The 23,162-nt window shown below is 35.2% G+C and overlaps 3 protein-coding genes across 4 annotated transcripts in view; 1 reads left to right on the forward strand and 2 right to left on the reverse strand.

The window, feature by feature from the left end:
• LOC127410687 (1-phosphatidylinositol 4,5-bisphosphate phosphodiesterase beta-2-like) overlaps positions 1–1,442 on the reverse strand; it is a 46,722-nt gene extending 45,280 nt beyond the window's left edge. The window contains exons 1-2 of the mRNA XM_051645851.1: positions 1,298–1,442; positions 883–960 (exon numbers count right to left, since the gene is read on the reverse strand). Coding sequence (XP_051501811.1) covers positions 883–960; positions 1,298–1,381 — 162 coding nt within the window. The 5' untranslated portion in view covers positions 1,382–1,442. The remainder of the gene's footprint in view (positions 1–882; positions 961–1,297) is intronic.
• Positions 1,443–6,379: 4,937 nt separating this feature from the next.
• On the forward strand, positions 6,380–8,095 carry LOC127410744 (putative transmembrane protein INAFM2). Its single transcript, XM_051645963.1, has one exon. It carries the CDS (start codon positions 6,885–6,887, stop codon positions 7,437–7,439), a length of 555 nt encoding a protein of 184 aa, XP_051501923.1. The 5' UTR covers positions 6,380–6,884; the 3' UTR covers positions 7,440–8,095.
• Positions 8,096–16,679: 8,584 nt separating this feature from the next.
• Positions 16,680–23,162, reverse strand: part of LOC127410702 (coiled-coil domain-containing protein 9B) — a 34,154-nt gene continuing 27,671 nt past the window's right edge. For both annotated transcript variants that reach the window (XM_051645891.1, XM_051645889.1), the window contains 4 exons: positions 22,221–22,245; positions 21,479–22,127; positions 19,352–19,434; positions 16,680–17,853 (listed from right to left, as the gene is read on the reverse strand). In XM_051645891.1, the coding sequence (XP_051501851.1) occupies positions 17,827–17,853; positions 19,352–19,434; positions 21,479–22,127; positions 22,221–22,245 (784 nt within the window). In that variant the 3' untranslated portion in view covers positions 16,680–17,826. The remainder of the gene's footprint in view (positions 17,854–19,351; positions 19,435–21,478; positions 22,128–22,220; positions 22,246–23,162) is intronic.

A 23,162-nucleotide genomic window follows, 5' to 3' on the forward strand; every position in this document is an offset into this window, starting at 1 on the left:
ATATATTTATTTATTTATTTTTATTTATTTTTTTACTCTGCACTCATTAAAGGTTCTAAATGACCCTCTCTGTTCTGGACGAAGGTTTTTCAAATATGAATATTTTAAAAACCGAATTGTTTCACAATTGTTTTTATTTATTTAATAAATTACAGTAAAATATTATTCCAAAGTACTCATGCTAACATTCTTATTTCAAGAATTTCTGCTTTTATTTATTTTATTTTTTTTCACTGTCTCTGGACAGATAGTGCACATGACATTTTCATTTTATTTAAACTTTAAGACATAGAAAATAAATCTCAAAACACTTTGAACCTGGAAATGGAAAACATGTTTATCATAGTAAAGGTGTTTTCAAGTAATAGTTTTGTGTGAATTGCTTTTCTAATGTGTTTTTGAACAACTTTACAGATCCGGACAACAAACTGATCATCACATCATTGACCAATATACAAAATTGGATAATAAAATGAATGGTTAATATATTTATTGAAAGGTATTGAAATGTTAAAACATTACTTGAAATCTTACACTATGAAAGTACCAAAAAGTGCCACGATCATGTTTTTAGTACCATGATAGTACCATAAGTAACATGTAAATACTGTGAGACATGAATATGGGAATTGGTACATAAATCATGGTACATTACTATCCAATGTCATCACTGTACCATGTACCGCCAGAGTACTTTTAAGTATGGTTAGAGGGTTAAATAATTAAATAAGTTAGCACAGGTTAGAAACCCCTGTTTTAGAGAATACGACACTAATAGAAGTCAATCAAAAACACCTCTAGACACAAAACAATGCTTTGCACCACTGTTCACACTGTTTGCTGGATTTGATGTAAAGTAAAGGTAAAATTGTCCAGTTTTACCTTACTCTGGTTGGTCCAAATAAGGAAAAATCCTCTTGGATCCATTTTCATGGTGACTGGTGTGGTTTTTTTGGAGTCCTGTCAAGATTAGGAAAAATATAACACCTCTTACACAATTAAAAGATCTAAATTAAAACTTATGAATACCAATATCATTAAAAGTGACAAAATAGTCCCAAACTCATTCATTAATATCCCTTAATTCACATACTGTAATGTCTCATGTAAATGTATTTTCAAACAACACAGGATAAAATTATCAGATCAATTTCATCGTATCAGGACCAAAAGTGCTCTTTGTCTCAGTAGAACTTTATATTATTACTCTTTTTTTTTTTTTTTTTTTGGTAATCAGAATTTTGTGAAATCTCTATCAAGGTCTCATTCAGTCCTAAATCTGTTCACATCCACTTACTTCTTTCCATTTTGTGAATCGGTCTCCTTTCACAAGATATTCTTTAACGTCGGGTTCCTGTAGTGTGTGGCGATTTCGACTCATTTTGATCAGATCACCACACAACTCTGTGGTCTAACAATTCACTCCTAAAGTCATCGTCCCCGGTGAGAATGAAAGAACTTTGGGGAACTGGACTAAAATGAGCTTGAAGAACGTCCAGCCTTCAATATGCATTGCAAATGAGTGTTATGGGTGAGCAGGACCCAACCCTGCACAGGTTTACACTATTTACAGTCATAAAGAATTAAATAGGATGTAAAAGAGTAAATATTAGGCCTAAGTGGCACCAGGTTTGTCATGCCATATGATAATCCACAAGAGATATGATGCTGTCTAACTGCCTGTGTTATTAATACATCTTATGTCATTAATTGGCGATAAATAATGAGTATTATAATAAAGATGATCATGATATTTTTAGGAACACCAGATTTCACATATATGAAGAAGGGAATGAGATTAGACCTACTTATTAGGGACATTTACAGTAGTACAGTATGCAAATAATGAAGACCAACATCTCTTGAGAAAATCCCTTTCATTGACGAGTCTCTATTGGAGGGCGCAGCGCTCACAGGTGTGTGTGAGAGAAAAGGCTTGATAGATATTTTACTACTGATTAATACAGATTGATAAAGCAAAACTAAAAATGTGCCATTCATTATAGTGTAGTTTGGATGATTGTGTAAATTGTTTGCATTAAAACAAGCACTGTAAAGACTTTGTACATGAATAAGAGAAGAATGAACTACACTGTGGTGAAAAGTCAGTCCATGTAGTTTGGCTAATAGTCAAATATGAGCATCCCCAGTGCTGGCACATGTAAATCACAGTGGAGGACATTGACACGGGGCTTTTCTCTAGAGTATAGACAAACGACAATATTATAAGCCATTTATATTCATACATACAGTACCTATTCACATACAAGTGTCTATTCAACTTTGTGCACTTTTCGCACTGTACACTTCTAGAAAGTAAAGTGTCATTAAAACTCTCTGTTTAATTTGTCAACTAACAATGTCCTTTTCAAATAAAATGACCGAATCCTTTGTCTTGCTAATGCTGATTTCATAGTTAACATTTTATGTATTGTATCCTAAATATACACATTTGAATAATATTTTCACACATTTTGCATACTTTGTCAAAATGACAGCTTGATTGGAAATAACGGCCAATATTTCTCTTGAATTTTTCTTTGTTTTGTCTCATATTTCATGTCAAGCATGCACTTCACTGACACTTTTGTCCACTTGGTTAACAAGTACACTAACTTTTAAATAAACTTTATTAGGGGGCAAAATTGTTTGGTGTGGTGGAAATGACGTCACAACTGTGGGACAGTTGTCATTTTTGAAAGATCATTTTTTTACACAATACATTTTGAAATGGTTTCTGTTTTAATTACATGCTTTAAACATGTAGTAGTTTGTGTTTTTAAAACTGATTTTCATAGTTTTATATTGAGAAAAGTCTCCCCTTTACACATTATTCAATTATTAATAGTCATTAACCTCGTGTGACCTCGCGTCCACATGTGTGGACGTTGTATTTTGGCTTTGCTATTCGCAACTCATTATTTAAATTAATTTAATCCGACTGAATACTGTTCACAACACTCTACATTGTCATTTAAGGGTTAAACTTCTGCCGTACCAAGTCACGTGACACAACAGCATGATGTCAATTTCGGTGAAGCGCTCCAATGGGCACAGCGCCAACAAAAGTGCTTCTGGTAAGAAACTTCTTTACAATTTTTCATTGACGCCTGTTTGGTTGTAAAGAGTAGCAGTCTCTAGTTTCATTTGATATGCCGCTTTAAAAAATTAATTAATTTTATGCGTTTCAGCACGCTGATAAACATGATGTCCACATATGTGGAAAATGGGACCTTATTCTCTCAAAAGTTGAATAAATATGTTAATTCTGAGTAACTTTCGATATGAACACAACTGTGGGTCATTTCGCAACATTTTAATATACATTTTGCTATATGTTTTATTTTGTTATCACTGTACAATCCGGTTCTATTCATTAACATTAATAAATGCATTCCTATATTTACTGTACATTATCACACTGAGAATTAATGTATTCATCCAAAAACTGATAATTGTGTCTTTCAGAGGCTTTATATGGAGTTAGGATGAAAATAAGGTGCACTTCAAACTGTTCTGAGACCAGTGCAGACAGACAGCACACTGGAGGTTAAGTCATTCACTAAATAGGGAGCAAGGGAGCATCCTATAGCTTTCTATGCAGTTAAGTGCATTCACTCCTAAAATCTGATCAAAAGTTCAGTTTCAGGCTGCAGATGATGTTTGGATCACTCAACATGTTTGACAGACATGTGACAATGATAATCAGTACATAGATTCAGAATTTATAATGTATCATTTTATTTTAACATGATTGACAGTGATTGGATGATGCTGGACATTACTTTGAATAAGATTTGATGAAAAAAATATAACTTTCTATAGCTTGGTATTATTTAAAATTTCACAACTGAGTCCCGCTGTACACATATGTGAACATCAATTTTTAGGAAAACGATTTGTTCTAGAATTATTTATTTATTTGTTTGTTTATTAGGTGCTACTAGTTACAAATCAAAAAAGGGAAATGGAAAATGCACACAGCAGTCATGCTCGGGTCTCAGGAGGATAAAAATCATAAACATTGTCTGTTTTGATTATTAGGTTAAACGTACATCTTTAGGAGCAATTCAAATATACAATCAAATCACTCCAATCTGAATTATTCCCTGAAAGCGTAATTTCCTGATCTCTCTCTCTAATAGCTCACAGTGAAGTTGAGATGTGACCATTAGAGCTGGATGTCACAGATTGATTTGTTCCTGCCACACAGCCAATCAGCACAAGGGATCATGGTGCAAGAATGCAAACTAGAAATCTAATTGGCTCCCCAAAGAGCAACAGCTCAAACTGACCACCTGAACAACAAGCAGGCGATTCTGCAGTTACAGGACAGATTCTACAAAATCCCACAGTCTGTACAGAACAACCATCAGAATAATAGAGGTTATTTGTCCAAATGTCGGAATTAGCTGGTTAATTATTTATTGTAATGTTGAGATGTTAAAAAGGTTATGGGTTTTGTTCAACAAACACATTTTTAATTTAACCTCATTTTTTACAAAACCATAACATAAAAATGTTTATGGAAATGTAATCTTGAAACATTCTAGAATATATTGTTCAACCAAACATACATTTATATACATTACAAATATTTGTATTCAATTAGCAGACGCTTTTATCCACAGTGACTTACAAATGAGGAAAACCACAAGCAATTTACCATTAAGAATATGTAACATAAAAGCATAAAGTGAACATAAACAGTCAAAACTATTCATTTCACATAGATCTATAAATAATGCAAATAAAAGGCAAAGTATCTAAAGCCTTCCACATTTCATATAAAATATTAATTGCACAATTAGGATTATATACATCATAATAATAATTTTAAAAAAAGCTCTTTCAAGAGGTAATGTTTCTATGATACAGCAAATTATGTGGGTGAATATAGTGAATGGTGCATGTGATTTTGTTATCAGGACAAAATTATATGATTTCAAAAGAGGGTATCTTTTTATTGACAAACATATTCGTCCATCAGTTGTTTAGTTGTTGTGTGTTACTCTCCATGGTGCTGATCTCAAATGCTCCTGTAGCTCAGTGTGTTTGACACCTGCACAGTAACATCATCTCAAAGTGATCATCACCATGTCAAACAATTTCACTTTTATTCATCTAGAAGACACTTTTCCCCTCAATGACTTACAAATGAGAATATGTTTTTTAAATATAAATGTTACATTTTTGATAGTTTGATTTGAAGTTTGAATAATATATTTATATTATACAGCCCATATATGTGTTCTAATAATTATTAATAAAAAAAACTAAATAGTATATTTAATATATATTTTTCTCTTTAGATATTTAGCAGATGTTTTAATGGAAAATAACTTAAAAATGACAAGTAATAAATTCATATGCAATATTTTGTGTTCTAATGAATATGAATTAGAAAAAAGGACAAAAGGACAAAGAAAAATATATTTAATATATTAACATTAGATATCTTGAATAAAAATAAAATATTATATTTTATATACAATTTGCATTTGACTATGGCATATTAATTTTAATATATTCATATTAATAGATTACATATCCTATCCTGTGTAAAACAAATTAATAAAAATAAAAAAACTAAACAAAATTAGCCTATAGGATTTACACATTTAAATTTCATAACAAAATTACATCATATTGACTAAATTAATAAAATTAAAATAAATAATGTAATATTTAATAATATTATTTTCTTATTTTTAATATTATTTTATTTTGTCAAACATTACTCATTTAAATTTGATTAAATTAAATTTTGTTATGAAATTGAAATCCGTAAAATTTTTGCTTTAGAGTGTAAAAATAAAATTAAATAGTATATATTTTCCTCTTTAATGATTTAGCAGATGCTTTTATCCAAAGTGACTTACTGTATAAATGAGAATAATATTTTAAAATATATTAATATTAAATAATTTAGTTTATAATATATACTGTGTTCAAATTAATATGAATAAGGAAATATTTTGTAGGTGTTTTATTCGAATGTACATAGCACTGACCTGTTATGCAAATATATACAATTTAAATGAATTTAAATAAATATAAATAAAAATATAATGCAGGCCTATCTATCTATCTATCTATCTATCTATCTATCTATCTATCTGTCTGTCTAGTCATAATTGTATATGATTAAATTATATTAAATATATTATAAATATAATATATATCTTAAATATGTTGTTCTAATTAAGAAAATATACATTTCATATACTGTAGCCTATGCAATTAAATGCACATCATACTGATCTATTATGCACTTATTTAATTGAGTTATTAATGAAGTTATTATAAAGTGTTTACAAATTTTCAATGAACTTTACAGCATCACAGTCCTGCCTTAAATTGCTCTTTAATCTGTGCTGGCCCTTTAAGAGCCTCCTCCTCTCCTGTCATTTTAGCTGAACAAGCCTCTTCTTCACTTGAATAACACACACACACACACACACACACACACACACACACACACATACACACACATACACACACATACACACACGAGAGAGAGAGAGATCTGTGTACAGTATGAGCTGTCTCATCATTCTCAGCCCTCTCTAATCCATCCCATGACATTTGGATCAGAAACAAAGCAATCTTTGGGGACAAAAGCCGCACTGGATGCTGGAAAACACCAGAATCAACCGCAGCATCCATGTTGAGGTGCAACATCACCTTGATGGATTTTTAGGACATTTCATACGCCATGGACGAAAGCAAATCCATTTAACCACAAGAGCAGAAGCCATCCGAATCAAAACCAGCCAGATCGGCGCGTCTTCTCGGGTTTTTAAGGGTCTGACCATCAAAAGCCATCCAAGACGGACGGGGTCGTGGAGCATCGAGGAAAAAACCGGGCCAACAGGGACAACATGCCCAACATGGAGAGGGGCAAACCAGCCACCTACACGGGCGATAAAAAGGCAAAGATGGCTGCGAAGACCAATAAGAAGTGGGTCAGACTGGCCACCGTGTTTGCATATGTTTTATCCGTGTCTCTCGCCGCGATCATACTGGCCATCTATTACAGCCTCATATGGAAACCCACCGGCGCGCAATCTGGAAAACCAGTGTGTCCAGCCACCAACAGCACCACAAACAGCTCCGCAAACATCAACGGGACAGAAACCAACGGCACACAGGCAGAACTGATCAATAACAACGCGACCGAGTCCAATGCGTCAAGGAGAGCCAGATCCCTCTCCAAAAGTGCGCACTCTGAATCCACGGATCCGTACAGATACACACTCGCCCAGAACTCAGATAGACAGACTGATATAAAAACACATCCGACGTTTTCCATCACAGATATACATGATGGAGAGCAGGAGGATGAGAGCGCAACATCTATTGACGAGGATTCTTCTCGATTGCAACAACAGACTCGGTTTGTGTCTAATGGAAATAACCCGAAAAGAAAGAACTAATCAAGACCTTCGGACTGTGAATGTGTATCAAATATGAACTGTGCGGGTCCAATAAAAACAGGCCGATGTCCGGAGCGCGCCGGATGTTTGGACGCGGATGGAGAGGCCGCACCTGGTGCATGGAGGCTCCAATAGTGTTCAGCCCTTCAAAATGTTCATATAAATTAACATATAATCTCTCCTTTTTGTTTAGCCTTTATCTGGCATCCTTGGTGGACATTTGCGGGGCTTTAACTTGATATTTTTGGAGCATTTATCTCCATCACCTGACCGCAGGCCTGTTATTGAATAAGAAACATTCATATAAAGACTGATCATTCTGCACAATGCCTTTATTATTATGTTGCAAACAGCCATTTGCGGGGCTTGGGGTGGGTTGGGGGCAAGCTTTTCAGATTATGCCACTTAAAGCTTGCATGCTTTTCAAACAAACCTGTAAATCATTTAATCAGGATTCTATTGTTAGAGGAACCTGAGTCGATGCTCAGGTATGTGCATATATCCATGTAAATGTAATGTTTAGTAATGTATATACATGCCCTGGATATAATAGAAACTTACTAGGTAATTTTTACAACAATAAAGCACCATAGGTGTAGAATACACCACCGTAATGGTAAATAATAAACTCTCTTGTAAAACTATACTGCATAGATTGCATGTTTTGTGACAACAGAAACATTAGGAGCAAACACTCATAAGGATATAATGCATTAAGGTCCAAAATAGTTTGGGGATGAACATACATTTCTACAGTTTGAGGAAATGTGTTACTAGAATTAACTGTGGCTCTTTTATGGTCTTGATGATATATAAAAAAAATGAAACAAGGGGTTAAAAAGATACCTAGAAAACACGTTATCTAAGCAACAACAAGCAGCACTTTAATCACTTTGACCAGATTAAAAACACGATGCCAGATTAATCAAATTACTATGTAGTACAGTATGAAGAAGGTGAGTGCACTGGTTAATTAGAGATTAAAATCATGCTAAAAATCCATATAAAAATATGCTTTTGTTGGCCTCTGTTCAAATAATAGAAGTACATATGCAATGAAAGAGAATGTCCTATGGCTGAAGGTTTTTGAAACATGTTTGTTGCTAAAAAAATGTTTTGGCAGTAAAAATGATATGATAATAATCATAAAAAGCTGAACATATTATTCTTAAGCTAAAATATGATTTACAATGTAAAGGCACTTACAATGGAAGTCAATGGGGCCAATTTTTGGAGAGTTTAAAGGCAGAAATGTGAAGCTTATAATTTTATTAAAGCACTTACATTAATTCTTCTGTTCAAACTCATGTATTATTTGAGCTTTGAAGTTGTTTAAATCGTCGTTTTTGTTGGAAGAACAAGAGGTGTTTTGTCATCATGGCAACGGATTTGTAAAATTGAATATAACTTTACACAGAAAAGGTTAATAGGTGATTTCATCACACTAAAACCATGTTTACAAACATATTGTTCACGTCTTGTGTCTATACTTTTGAAACAGTGAGTATTTTAATGTTTACGGATTGACCCGATTGACTTCCATTATAACACACATTTTTGCTTTTTTTAGAGGGACAAAGTCAAAACTTATTTTTTGTGGTAATCAACATTAAACCACAAATGCTGTTGATTGAGTTTAACTAGTATTGAACCCAGAATATTCCTTTAATGCTGTTAAAAACCATCTTAAATTTCTTGAAGTAAATATAATTTCTTTGTGAAATATGACCTGGACATGTTTTTGACAGATATCATAAGAGTCACCCATTTGTTGCTGGTTTATTCTGAGTCACATCTAGTTATCTCTCCATGCCAGTATCTCTTTCTTATGAAGAGGTTTATTGATTTACTATACAGTAGTCAAAAGCAGAATTACACAATCATGCTCTATTTTCAGCCTCTATTATCTTTGACCCTGATCACTGTTACAGAAGATGCAGGAAAATTATTGGAGAGAAATTCGTGCAACTCATACACATAGATACACAATGAGTGTTTGCATTAAATGGATATTAATTGGTGTTTCATAGGAAACTATAGCAAAAACTAGATTTTTACATTTACTATAGAAAATGTGAGAGCTGCTTGCACTTAAAAACTCACCGCCACAATAAACTAGAGCATTGTGGATAGTTGCCAAGGCGTTGCTATGGGGTTGCTAGGGTGTTCTGGGTAGTTGTTTAGTGGCTCAAGTCAAAAGTGTCCTGCACCCTCAAGTCACATGACATTCTTTAGATACTGTATATGCCTTGAGTCCCTCCTTTAGTGTAAGTCTATGGGATTTCTTTACCCGTTTTATCGTCCACCATTAAAAAAACACAAGTCTAATCTCTTAGTAAAGTAGCAGCACACCTGTCCTCAACAAGATGCATGATTTGAGAAATCATTCATGTCTGTAGCATAAATGCTACAGGATGTATTATGAGCCTAAGTTTAATATTTAGGGTTAGTGCTTTGAACAAACCCCTAACACTGATGCTGCCTTTGTAAACCCCACTAAATAAACTCTCAGATCCAGTTGATGTCCACTGTATACCTTTGAACTCGGTTAAACAAGTTGTACTGGTGAAGGTCTATGATTGTATGTGTTCTGTGACAGAAGAGAGAATTGATTTAACAGCAGTGTAGGGACAAATCAATGTTGACTCTGAAGGGCTTTCAATAGTTGATTTTTAGATTGAAGCTCACCCTTGAGAACACCTTGTTCTGTCTGTACCCGCTGTAGTTTTAAGATCCCTAATATCCCTTCGAGATTCAGTTTCAGTGGTGTTTGCTACGACAAGCATGCATCACTTTTACTATTGCTAATATTTGGTATTAGTGATTTGAACAAACTCCAAACCCTAAATACACTATATTGCCAAAAGTATTCGCTCACCCATCCAAATAATTGAATTCAGGTGTTCCAATCACTTCCATGGCCACAGGTGTATAAAATGAAGCACCTAGGCATGCAGACTGCTTCTACAAACATTTGTGAAAGAACGGGCCGCTCTCAGGAGCTCAGTGAATTCCAGCGTGGTACTGTGATAGGATGCCACCTGTGCAACAAGTCCAGTCGTGAAATTTCCTCGCTACTAAATATTCCACAGTCAACTGTCAGTGGTATTATAACAAAGTGGAAGCGATTGGGAATGACAGCAACTCAGCCACGAAGTGGTAGGCCACGTAAAATGACAGAGTGGTGTCAGCGGATGCTGAGGCGCATAGTGCGCAGAGGTCGCCAACTTTCTGCAGAGTCAATCGCTACAGACCTCCAAAGTTCATGTGGCCTTCAGATTAGCTCAAGAACAGTGCGTAGAGAGCTTCATGGAATGGGTTTCCATGGCCGAGCAGCTGCATCCAAGCCATACATCACCAAGTGCAATGCAAAGCGTCGGATGCAGTGGTGTAAAGCACGCCACCACTGGACTCTAGAGCAGTGGAGACGCGTTCTCTGGAGTGACGAATCACGCTTCTCCATCTGGCAATCTGATGGACGAGTCTGGGTTTGGCGGTTGCCAGGAGAACGGTACTTGTCTGACTGCATTGTGCCAACTGTGAAGTTTGGTGAAGGAGGGATTATGGTGTGGGGGTTTTTTTCAGGAGCTGGGCTTGGCCCCTTAGTTCCAGTGAAAGGAACTCTGAATGCTTCAGCATACCAAGAGATTTTGGACAATTCCATGCTCCCAACTTTGTGGGAACAGTTTGGGGATGGCCCCTTCCTGTTCCAACATGACTGCGCACCAGTGCACAAAGCAAGGTCCATAAAGACATGGATGAGTGAGTTTGGTGTGGAAGAACTTGACTGGCCTGCACAGATTCCTGACCTCAACCCGATAGAGCACCTTTGGGATGAATTAGAGCGAAGACTGCGAGCCAGGCCTTCTCGTCCAACATCAGTGTCTGACCTCACAAATGTGCTTCTGGAAGAATGGTCAAAAATTCCCATAAACACACTCCTAAACCTTGTGGAAAGCCTTCCCAGAAGAGTTGAAGCTGTTATAGCTGCAAAGGGTGGGCCGACGTCATATTAAACCCTATGGATTAAGAATGGGATGTCACTTAAGTTCATATGCGTCTAAAGGCAGATAAGTGAATACTTTTGTCAATATAGTGTATTTGGCTAATCTTATATATGTAACTCGTCCTGCTTCATTTGTGCTACAGAAAATAATGATACGGTTCAAGTCATGTGGCTTGAGGAGAGGTGTGCTAATATTTTTCTAAGCGATCAAGCATGATTTTGTCAGAAATGTATTTATTTCCATTAAGGGGCAATATTTGCCCCTGGAATTGAATTCTAGAATATTTGTTTATTTACTTATTTTTTTCTAACCTTACAAATGTAAACAATTAATTAAGTCTGAATATTGGACTGCGACTAATAAAATTAAATCAACTAATATTTGTAGGGCTGAGTATTGGCACCGATTTCCAGATGTGATTAGATTCAATTAGGTTAAATATTCGATTCATTTGGAAATATGTCAACAGGCATGTTTCAATTTTAATGTTCTGTATAAGTATTATTAATACAATCATATCACTAAGCCTAGAATACAAAACTAAGAACTATTTTAGATGTTATAAATAAAAAAGTAATTCAAACAGGAATTCAATAGATGCCCCCATATTTTGAAATGTGGTGGCATTTTTGCCCTGAGCCCCACTGTGACATTATATCATTTAACTGAGCATGCATGGGTGAACTACAGTTAAAGCTTGTATTTTGAAAGTAAAGGATTACAGTATGTTCTGTACTCATAATGGGTTTTTCAATTATCATTAGTCAAGAAAATGTGGGGAGAGAGAGATAAAGAGAGAGAGAGAGAGCCACTGTGGTTTAAGAGTGCTGCAACTCAAACCATATATCTCATCACTCACCCAATAACTGACCCTCAAATCCCATCAGCAGCAGGGCGTCTCAGTCTCTCACTGCAGTGGTGTTGCGTTCATGCCTGCAGGTGCACATGATATCATCAAACATGTGCTGAGAGACCTGCGAGTCATTTTCCACCGCAGTGCAGCACGGGACTCGAGTAAAAAGCTCAGGGAGCTCACGGCCGGACGAGCCCAAATCTGCACTTATTTCTGGCACTGAATCTGAGTGGATTTCAGGAGGCTTTTTGGCCTATTTCTGGAATAACTGGTGCTATAAGAATCAGGTGTTCTTTATGAAGTTGCCTTTAAGTGTTGATTTTATGATGAAGAAATCTAGCAGACAGATTATACTATTGTCAAACACGTGGAAGAACTTTAGTTACTGAAATGCAGCTAAGCTGAAACAATGCAGACACTATATTTTATTTCAATGCAATATTTAAACATGTCTTAGGTTGTGTTTTCAGACCTGTAGACCGTTTGCTTTGTTACGAAACGTGGAATAAATTGTTACAATGTTGCATTTTCTCCTTGTTTCGGATTGCTTTCACAAGGCAACATTTCCAAATGGACCAAAATGTGTTTATGCAAGTCACATGTGAGTAAACTGTCCCCTCATTGGTCGAAGTGCGTTGTTTATGTTCTGGGGCTCCGCTTATAGAGGCGGGTCGGTTATCCATCAAGATGTATGGACAACAGCTCCGCAGGCTTATTGTGGCTTTTTTTCTAATCACGTTATATTAATTTATCAGTTTGAGTGGGAATCAAGGTTTCGTCGGAACAACAGTATTGCCATACATTTGTTTTCGAAGAAGAGCAATCACAAGACATTTTCAGAAAAGGCGGCGTGCTTTGATTTTGAGGTGCCATGACGTGCTCACCCTCAGAATTTGTCAACAAAGATCTATCAGGTGTGTTCATGGTTATTCGCATATCTATCGCTTATCTAATCGCTATAGCTTATCAGCATTTCACGAATGTTTAACCCTCTTTTGCAGCGTGCTGCCTTAAAACATTTTGTCCAGCTCGTCAAACCAGGGAAACTTGTCTTTTTCATCTCCCGAACTCCCTGTCCTGTGAAGTGAATCTCATACTTTTATGTACTTTTGACGTAGTTTTTGGCTTTCGCACGGCACTGTTCCACACAGCGATTAAAGCCTATGTCCTGGAGATGCTCACTATACAACTTATAAACCTCTGTATTTTAAGTTGTTCTGATATATGTTCATCTGACCACATTTCAATGAGGCATTTTACCTCATCTTGGCTCCATGTTACACCTTCACTCATTTTGCTAGCCATTAGCCAAACAAACACTGCTGCTTTTGATGTAACACATTTCCCATTGGTCAGCGCAGTTCCCATCATGCATTGTGATGCAGGTTGGTTTCGTTGATCCATTGGTTCGTTATGCATTCTCACCACAAGTGAACCGCTCTAGGGTTTGTTTGCAATCAGTCAAACAACTGCCCCAAAAAATCCCACTGACTTAACATTGGCAAGAAATTTGTCAGATCATATCTCCGGATCAGAAAGTCGTAGAGACTTCAGAGGTTGGCTTGTTTTACTCGGGTTAGCAAGCAGTCTTTGAATATAGCCTTGGAAACTACTTAGCCACGCCCTAGCAACCATTTAGAGCACCCTAGCAACCAACCCCATTGACTTCCATTGAAAATGATTTAGAGGGATATCTCCAGATCTGAATGTCATAAAGACGTTATTGTTGGCTCATATGACTCGGGCCAGCAAGCATCCTTGTGATTATCACACTGGCAACTGCCTATCATCCAAATGAGCTCACCAGGTAGCAAAAGAATTATGTCTGCACCAGAACATCGTTGAGACTACTCAGGCTAGCAAGGAGCCTTGTATAACCCTGGCAACTGCCTAGCAACCAGATGGGGTCACCCTAGCAACCGAGTGGCAAAACATCTCTGTACCAGAACCTCGTAGACTTCCGGGTTGGCTCATTTGACTCAAAACTATTTTTACCCTGGAAATTGCCTAGCAACCAGATGGAACACCCTAGCAACCATGGATCAACACCAATATCTCTGTGCCAGAACATCCTACAGTCGTGGGGGTGGCCTCTTTCAACTTGGGGCAGTTGGTGGGACATCGTGGTGATGAATTTTGCCATGGCAAGCGCCATTCACATTTACTTCAGGAAATGTACCTATCTAGTTTTTATTATTATTGCTTTACAATAATGAGAATTTTGGCAGACAATGTGCTTAATTCTCATAAACAGTGTCAAAAATAATGGTACTAATGAATGAATAATAATAAAAAAATGATCTATCTATCTATCTATCTATCTATCTATATATATATATATCATATATATATATATATATATATATATCATCATTTGGCAGACGCTTTGGATAAAAGCATCTGCCAAATGAATAAATGTAAATGTAAATATATATATATATATATATATATATATATATATATATATATATATATATATATATATATATATATATATATATATATATATATAGATCATCTTATAAAGTAATATTAAGGAATTTATCAATATAGTATTTACGTTTCCTCTTATTTTAGATGCAATGATTGTGATTTTGTATACACATTTTTTTGTTTTATTTGCTTCTTTTACTAGACCCAAGTGTTATATTATTTGTATGAAAACACAATGTTGTTATTGTACCTTCATCTAAGACCCAAACCATCATCATCATTCATCATCATCATCAAACATCATGTGAATCATGTGATCAGGGCCTCCTCGAGCGGTCCCTGAGGATGATGCCGTCCCCGAGCATGCCTGCTGGAAAAGAGTAATTAAAAGAGTAACAGAAGAGAACACACTGTTGGAAGAGAACAGGGAGAGATTTCCACAGCAACCGGCCGATGGGACACCTTTAAAATAATAAGACACTAATCCCAAGAGATCTTCCATTACAAACAGAGATCTGCAAGCAGCTCGCACATTCAAAACGACACAAGATATTGTTTTAATATCACCCACACAATGTCTTTGTTGCAGAAGAAGTGTATGCTCTGTGCAAACAATCCATAGCATTAATCATTTAAGAACATTCAGAAAGATTAATCAAGTAAATGGAATTACATCAAAATAATTAATTAGTACATGCTTGATAAGCCCCGCCCTCTTCAAAGGATCAGGTGAGAAAACCAGGTCAAAACAAAAAAAGAAAATTCTCAAAAATAATAAACAGACAGAAAGAATCAAACAGAAAGCTACTTTTATCTTTTCTATCTCTCTGCCTATGGATTTTATTTTGTTTTGTATTAATATTTATTCAAATCTATATTACATCATTCATTAAGTGATGTATCAAATGTTCATACTGTGAGCGAGTAACAGGCCCCTTAAAACCTTGGTAAAACTGGGAATGAGTCAACGTCATGTGACTGAATCAAAACATGGACCAAAATAACTTATCAACAGGGAACTTACAAGAATGCAGTTTCAACAAACTATAAAATATTCCTAAATACAGGCTGATACATTTAGCTACCTTTAACTTTAAATTTGACATTGAAAAACTGTGAATTGAAATCGTAGTATGTATGTAGTGTTACCCCTTATTTAACTGCTACAATCCTATGATCATGACTGCTTTCTAAAGGCAGCTACATGCAGGTTGTCTAATTTAATAAATCATATTATTTGTAATCTACACAACAAAATTGTGTTATTATTCTAAACTTGTTTTCTTTGCTTCGATTAATGTCATTCTCTAAAATGTGCACTTTACTAGATTACATTGTGTAGGGTGAATGTGAACCAATCAAGTATGTTCAACAACATGGGCAAGGGGATTTGTAGTTCAGCATGCTTTGCATAGGACTTGATGCGGAGAGTACATATGTTGAAGTTAAGTGTTATTTTATGCACTTAAATGATTCATGTTGAATCGATGTACATGATTAAATCATGTAAATTTCAAAGCACTGTTTTCAGTGTTTCTTAAGTTGCAGAGTGAGAATGAACACACTTAAATTAATAATTTTTCAATTTTAATTGTAAAGTAATCTTTAACAAAATAAAAAAAAACTAAATATTGTATGTTTTATTAATTTAATTTAGTTAAACATTCATAATTCAATTTGATGGAATTTTATTATGAAATTGATATGTTCATCTTAAAAATAGGCTAAATAATTTTTTTTAGTGTACATTAAAAGGTGTTGTGTATGTAATTCTAGTACACTGTATTAAAAACTACATTTCTCAAAAGAAGATGACATTAAGCTTACAACGGTTAGAAACTAATTTACTCCATGGAAAAAGTTGAAGCATCACAGCATATTGCTGGTTAAAAAAAAAAATCATGTTTTATTTTTTAATTATTATTATTTTTATTATATATATATTTTTTAAATATGTACAATACATTTTCATTTCAAACATGGATGAATGCAAAATGCTTAATAAAAGTGACAGTAAAATATAAATCAAATTCTAGTCACTTTAAACAAACCCTTAGTGTCTTCCTAAATCAAACTGTAACACGACCAAAAGTCCAAAACACTTAGACTCTTAAATACTGAAATGTTGTAAAGTACAATGACATTTTATAGTCACAACCAACAATTACTTATTAACTTTACATACTAAACTACATGGGGCAAGACAGCTTGCTTTAAAGTTACCCATATGTTAGCAAAAAACAAACAAACAATTGTGCAGATTCAAGTAGTAAACATGTTGTGGTAATTTGTCAAATAAAATCATTTAAAGGCTTCTGCTTTGCAAAAGATCAGATTAAAAACTTAAATAGCCTAGATAATAAAAACCAAACAAATGGTTCCACATATCTGGTAACATTTCAGATGTAACATTCATATAAAATAAAGTGCTAATTAACATACCTTAACAATCCATGTGAACTTTAGAATTCCACGCAACTTCCAAAACCCCATGACACGTGTGCTTGTAAAGTAGAACTGCTATACAGTATATTAGCCAATAATGGCAACCAGGAGGCCTTTGTCAGGTTCTGTTTAAGAGTACTACAGTCATAAGCGTGTATAAAACTATGCCTCGTCATGTTAGTCAGTTAGTCCGTGTGGTATATGAATCTAAATACATTTTCGCTTGTCTATGTGTTTGTTCCAATAAACTAAGCTACACATTCAAATTGCTTGTGGTGCTTTTAGTTAAAAATGAACAGCCTCTTTTAAAGTTCCACCAAAGACACAAAAGTGTCCGTCCTTTGGATTTGGCAGCTCAGTGCGATAATCGTCTTTAAAAGTTCAAACCAATCTGCAACCAAACGTAATAAATCACATACTGTGTTTGTCATCAGTCAACATTCAGACTTCAATAAATTACACAAATTTCAACTTTTTCCAATGTTAAAATGGTTCTTCAAATACAGTAGTTTAAAGAGTCAGATAAAAGACTTTGCTCCACCAGAACAGAAACTCGCCTGAATTGGAGTCAAATAAAAAAGGCAAATGCTATTTCCATTCTTCTTTCGTTTGTTTTGGTTTAAGGTTCACTCCAGACATCAGTTTCCATCTAAACAACTTTCCCATTCTGTCTTGCCTGGATGGGAGAAAAAGAGAGGGAGATTTTAAATTAATCTAAACAGGGCTGGTACTAGGATGCTAGTCAAATCTAGTGGGGCAATGCCCAACCCAAGCCCCCACTTAGACTGGGCCATGAGTCTAAATGCATTTTAACTAAACTAAATAGTTACATATTATTATTATTATTTTTGTTGTTGTTGTTGATTTTTGTCCTGTTTACTCCCCAATTTGGAATTCCCAATTCCCAATGTGCTCTAAGTTCTCATGGGGGCCTCAATCCGGGTGGCAGAATGAATCTCAGTTGCCTCCGTGTCTGAGACCAGCAATCCGTGCATCTTATCACGTGGCTTTTTGAGCGCGTTACCGCGGAGACCTAGCACGCGTGGAGGCTTCACACTATTCTCCACAGCATCCATGCACAACACGCCATGTGCCCCACCAAGAGCGAGAACCACATTATAGTGACCACGAGGAGGTTACCCCATGTGACTCTATCCACCCTAGCAACCAGGCCAATTTGGTTGCTTGGGAAGCCTGACTGGAGTCACTCAGCACGCCCTGGATTCGAACTCGCGACTCCAGGTGTGATAGTCAGCGTCTTTACTCGCTGAGATACCCAGGCCCCCCAATTATTAATATTATTGGAAATGGCTCATTTTAGGTTTGATAAGACCTTTCTGTTCGGATAAACCTTAAAAAAAGTAAAATAAATAAATAATAATTAAAAAAAAAAATAAAAAAAAAAATATAATAATAATAATAATAATAATATATATATATATATATATATATATATATATATATATATATATATATATATATATATATATATATATATATATATATATATATTAGTTTTATTATGGTTGGTAAGTGCTTTATTACAACTTTTATAAAGCATTAATTGCATGAATATATGTCCAATTTATTGCATACATAAACACTTCTTTACCACTGGTTTGCATCAACAGAAAAATATTAGGTAGTGTTAACAAGTTGTTTACTAAGGATGAAAAACCGTTATCAAACTGCTTATATACAAACTTATTAAATAATAATAAATTGTTTGCTACAGAAAATATAAATGAATAACATACTATGTGTAAATATTGTATTAATGTATTAACAATGTAGGAACAACTATTTATAAATACTGAATTAACTATAAACGGATACTTTACAAATACTTTATACCATGTAGTTTTTATACAGTGTTACCTTGAATTGTTCACCACATAAAAGACTAAAAAGGTGTAGGATTGTGTTTCAACACTTTAAAACTGATGTAACAGAACTCTTTACAATAAAGGATGAATATGCAGCCTGATATATAGCATAGTGGCACTTTTCTAGGGTGTTTGTGAAGCTCTTGAGCTCTCTAATGGAGTTTCAGTGGGCGCTGAGCTTTGTGAGGTGGGACACTTCAAATCTGCCAGTGAAATGAGAAGAGAGAGAGAGAGAGAGCTTTAATGCAGCAGACTCCCTCTCACATCAAACAACCAAAACACACTCACCATATCAGTGCTGGTGTTGTGGTCTGGAAGAGGGTTTTCAGACTCCAGACTCAAGACAGACAGACTGGAGTCAATCAGATCTTCTGTGAGGAAAAACACACACATGATCTCAGATACAAAAGCCACATATACCTGCTGTGTATTATGAATCAGATTGCAAGAGACTTCCATAAAATTCTAAAACATTACATTATTTTTATTACGCAGCTCTTTGGAACACTCGATTCGGATTGGTCAGTCGCACCATCTAGCGGTCTGATATTTCTGAATAACACTGTGACCTCTACAAGTAAGCTAAATAGAATAATTTCAGCTCAAATCAATGTTTTATGTCTATTTATTTGGGAAGTAGTCTTGTAATGATGAGCAGTCATACGGTCATTTCCACAAAATAAACACCAACAGAAGTCTGATGCAAACCGGAGGTGGAGTTCATCTGTTTCTGGAGACTCCGTGGTCTCTTTCTTCTCACATAATAACACAATTTCAATGCAAATCAATATTTCACGTCCATTTATTTATTTGGTAGGTAGCCATGTAATAAGCGGGATAATGAGCAGTCAGACGGTCATTTTCACAAAATAAACACCAACAGAAGTCTGATGCAAACCGGAGGTGGAATTAAGCTGTTTCTGGAGACTCTGTGATCTCTTTCTTCTCATGTTATAACACAATTTCAATGCAAATCAATATTTCATGTCCATTTATTTATTTGGTAGGTAGCCATGTAATAAGCGGGATAATGAGCAGTCAGACAGTCATTTCCACAAAATAAACACCAACATAACTCCGACACAAACCAAAGGTGGAGTTCATCTGTTTCTGGAGACTCCGTGGTCTCTTTCTTCTCACATAATAACACAATTTCAATGCAAATCAATATTTCATGTCCATTTATTTATTTGGTAGGTAGCCATGTAATAAGCGGGATAATGAGCAGTCAGACAGTCATTTTCACAAAATAAACACCAACAGAAGTCTGATGCAAACCGGAGGTGGAATTAAGCTGTTTCTGGAGGCTCTGTGATCTCTTTCTTCTCATGTTATATCATAATTTCAACACAAATCAATATTTTATGTCCATTTGTTTATTTATGTGGTAGGTAGCCATGTAATAAGCAGGATAATGAGCAGTCAGACGGTCATTTTCGCAACATGAACACCATTAGAACTCCGACACAAACCAAAGGTGGAGTTCATCTGTTTCTGGAGACTCTGTGATCTCTTTCTTCTCACATAATAACACAATTTCAATGCAAATCAATATTTCATGTCCATTTATTTATTTGGTAGGTAGCCATGTAATAAGCGGGATAATGAGCAGTCAGACGGTCATTTCCACAAAATAAACACCAACATAACTCCGACACAAACCAAAGGTGGAGTTCATCTGTTTCTGGAGACTCCGTGGTCTCTTTCTTCTCACATAATAACACAATTTCAATGCAAATCAATATTTCATGTCCATTTACTTATTCATTTGGAAGCTAACCATATAATACGCAGGATAATGTACATTCAGCCAGTCATTATTGCAAAATAAACCTCATCAGGGTGATGCAAGATCCTGATCACTCTATCGAGGTTTTATCTTATTTGGACTGTAACATCCTACAATAAACAATAAAACGACTATCAGATAAGGCTGATAAAGAATGCCAAAACCTACTGTTTTAAGATGGATAACTTATGGTTAGATGAGCCATGGTAATTATGATATTAATTATTTATAGTGATGGGAATTGTAAGGAACTTTTACGATTCTGGTTCCGATTCCTCTTAACAGTTCCATAAACGATTCTTACTTTTGAGGAAGAAATATTTGAAAGGTAATGCCATTTTAATTGCATTTACCACCATTCAGCATTAAGTTGCCAAATGATCATATCATTTCAGTTTTCAACAGAGCAGATATACTGTAGCAAATCAGAGATAAATTTAAAACAATTCTTGCATAAGGCGTGTTTCCGCAGACTTTTTAATGACTTTTTTTAAAAGGATTTTTTAGAGGTATAAATGCATTTCAATAATTGGTCCTACTGTAAAAAATAGCACATTCATTCATTTCATAATTTTTAATATTTCTTATGATTATTATTTATTTCAGATGATCATATATATTCCTACCATTTCCTCTTGACGAGCAGTTCTTGGTGTGTTCCACGGGCTGGTTCTGGCCCAGTTCTACCGATACACAAACATTTCCATTTCCTGAACTGGATCTGGGACAAGATGCTTCACTGGCTTCACTTTCAGTGACTTCAGTACCAGGATTTACTTCTGGAAGTTTCTTCTCACAGATTTCCTGTTCTGGAGAGTTTAGTCTCACCTCAGTACCTTTGAGGGGCATGTCTGCTGTCTTCACTTCCTGGACACATTCACTGTTATCCTTATTTTGTGTCAACATTAGTTTGTTGTTTTCCCGGGTGGAGCCGCTCATACCCTGTGCATGTGTTTTCAGCATGCTGGCCTTGGTTTCTGTAGTTACATTGTCTTCATCAATAAGTTCTTCTAAAAACCGTACCTTTTTCTCGGTGGCCTTGAGACAGGACGTCTCTGAATGGGGTATTTCTGTGGAAATACGTCCATTCTCTTCTTCTGTCCGGTCAGAGGTCACGACTCTGATGGTTTTCTGTGTTTTGAACGACTCTTCAGATGCACGGGGCTTTATGGCAACATCTTGGTTTTCAGTGTCTGGATTGATGTCTTCCACCTCAGGATCACATAGAGCATCTAGTTCCTCCAGAAACTCTTGTAGACTGCTCCCTTGATAAACCTAGCAGAAGCAACAAAGAAATAAATAAGAAAGATCATAAATAACCAAGAACATTTTAACCTCAAATCTGAAAGGCTTTTCCACAAATCTCACCTGCAATTGTTCTTCAGCGTCCCATCTACGAAGCAAATAGAGAAAATATTTACAATCGTTTACAGTCACAACATCAAAATTATTTTCTTTACATATTTTGTAACGCTATTAATTTGCAAAACTTTTTCTATGTGACAGTTTGGGAAAAGCTTATTTGTACTGTAATTGAATTTATGTATCTGAATTTCAAAAGAATCACAAGGTGAAATATTATTTCTTTTAGACATCAAATATAAATGTCTCTGTAAGCCCTTGTACTGTATGTGTAAGCATATGTGGCAATAAAGCTGATTCTGATATAGCTACAAACTTTATATCTGCTCTTACCTAAGGCAGTTTTATAAAAACTAGCCATTTTTTTTTTTTTTTTTTTTTGCCTGTCCGTAAGCTTGTTTGGCTGAAAAAAAACCAATATTATATCTTAGATGTCCAGAACAAAAATTGCATTCCAGCAGGAAAAGCATGCTAAATAAATCATAAGAGAAAATATGTTATTGACAATTGATGGTAAGATGCTTGCAAAAGGGAGAATCTCAGGTTTCTAATGACATGTAGATTGAGCTTCTAGTCCACTCAGAGGCCGAGATATTAGACGAAACAATGGGGGTAGTGCATGAATTGAAAAATTGGACGAGCACATCTGTGAGGGCTGAGATGTATTAGAGAACCACCTGCATTTCAGATCTGCATACTATGATGGAAGGTGACATCTAGTGGAATAAAATTAATTTTATTTTTGCAGGGAGATAGAGTTAACAGAACCAGAATTACATGCTTATAAAATTAGGACAAAATGTATATATATATATTAAACTTTGTTCATCATAAGATGGTAAACATATACAATATAAATAATGCATTATGAATAAGACACTTTTTTATTTGTGTTGTGTTCTGAATTTCTGTGAATGGTGATCTTTTAAATTTGAGTGTCGGTACATA

Source organism: Myxocyprinus asiaticus, chromosome 20, assembly GCF_019703515.2.
Source record: "Myxocyprinus asiaticus isolate MX2 ecotype Aquarium Trade chromosome 20, UBuf_Myxa_2, whole genome shotgun sequence".
In the NCBI taxonomy this organism is placed as follows: Eukaryota; Metazoa; Chordata; class Actinopteri; order Cypriniformes; family Catostomidae; genus Myxocyprinus; species Myxocyprinus asiaticus.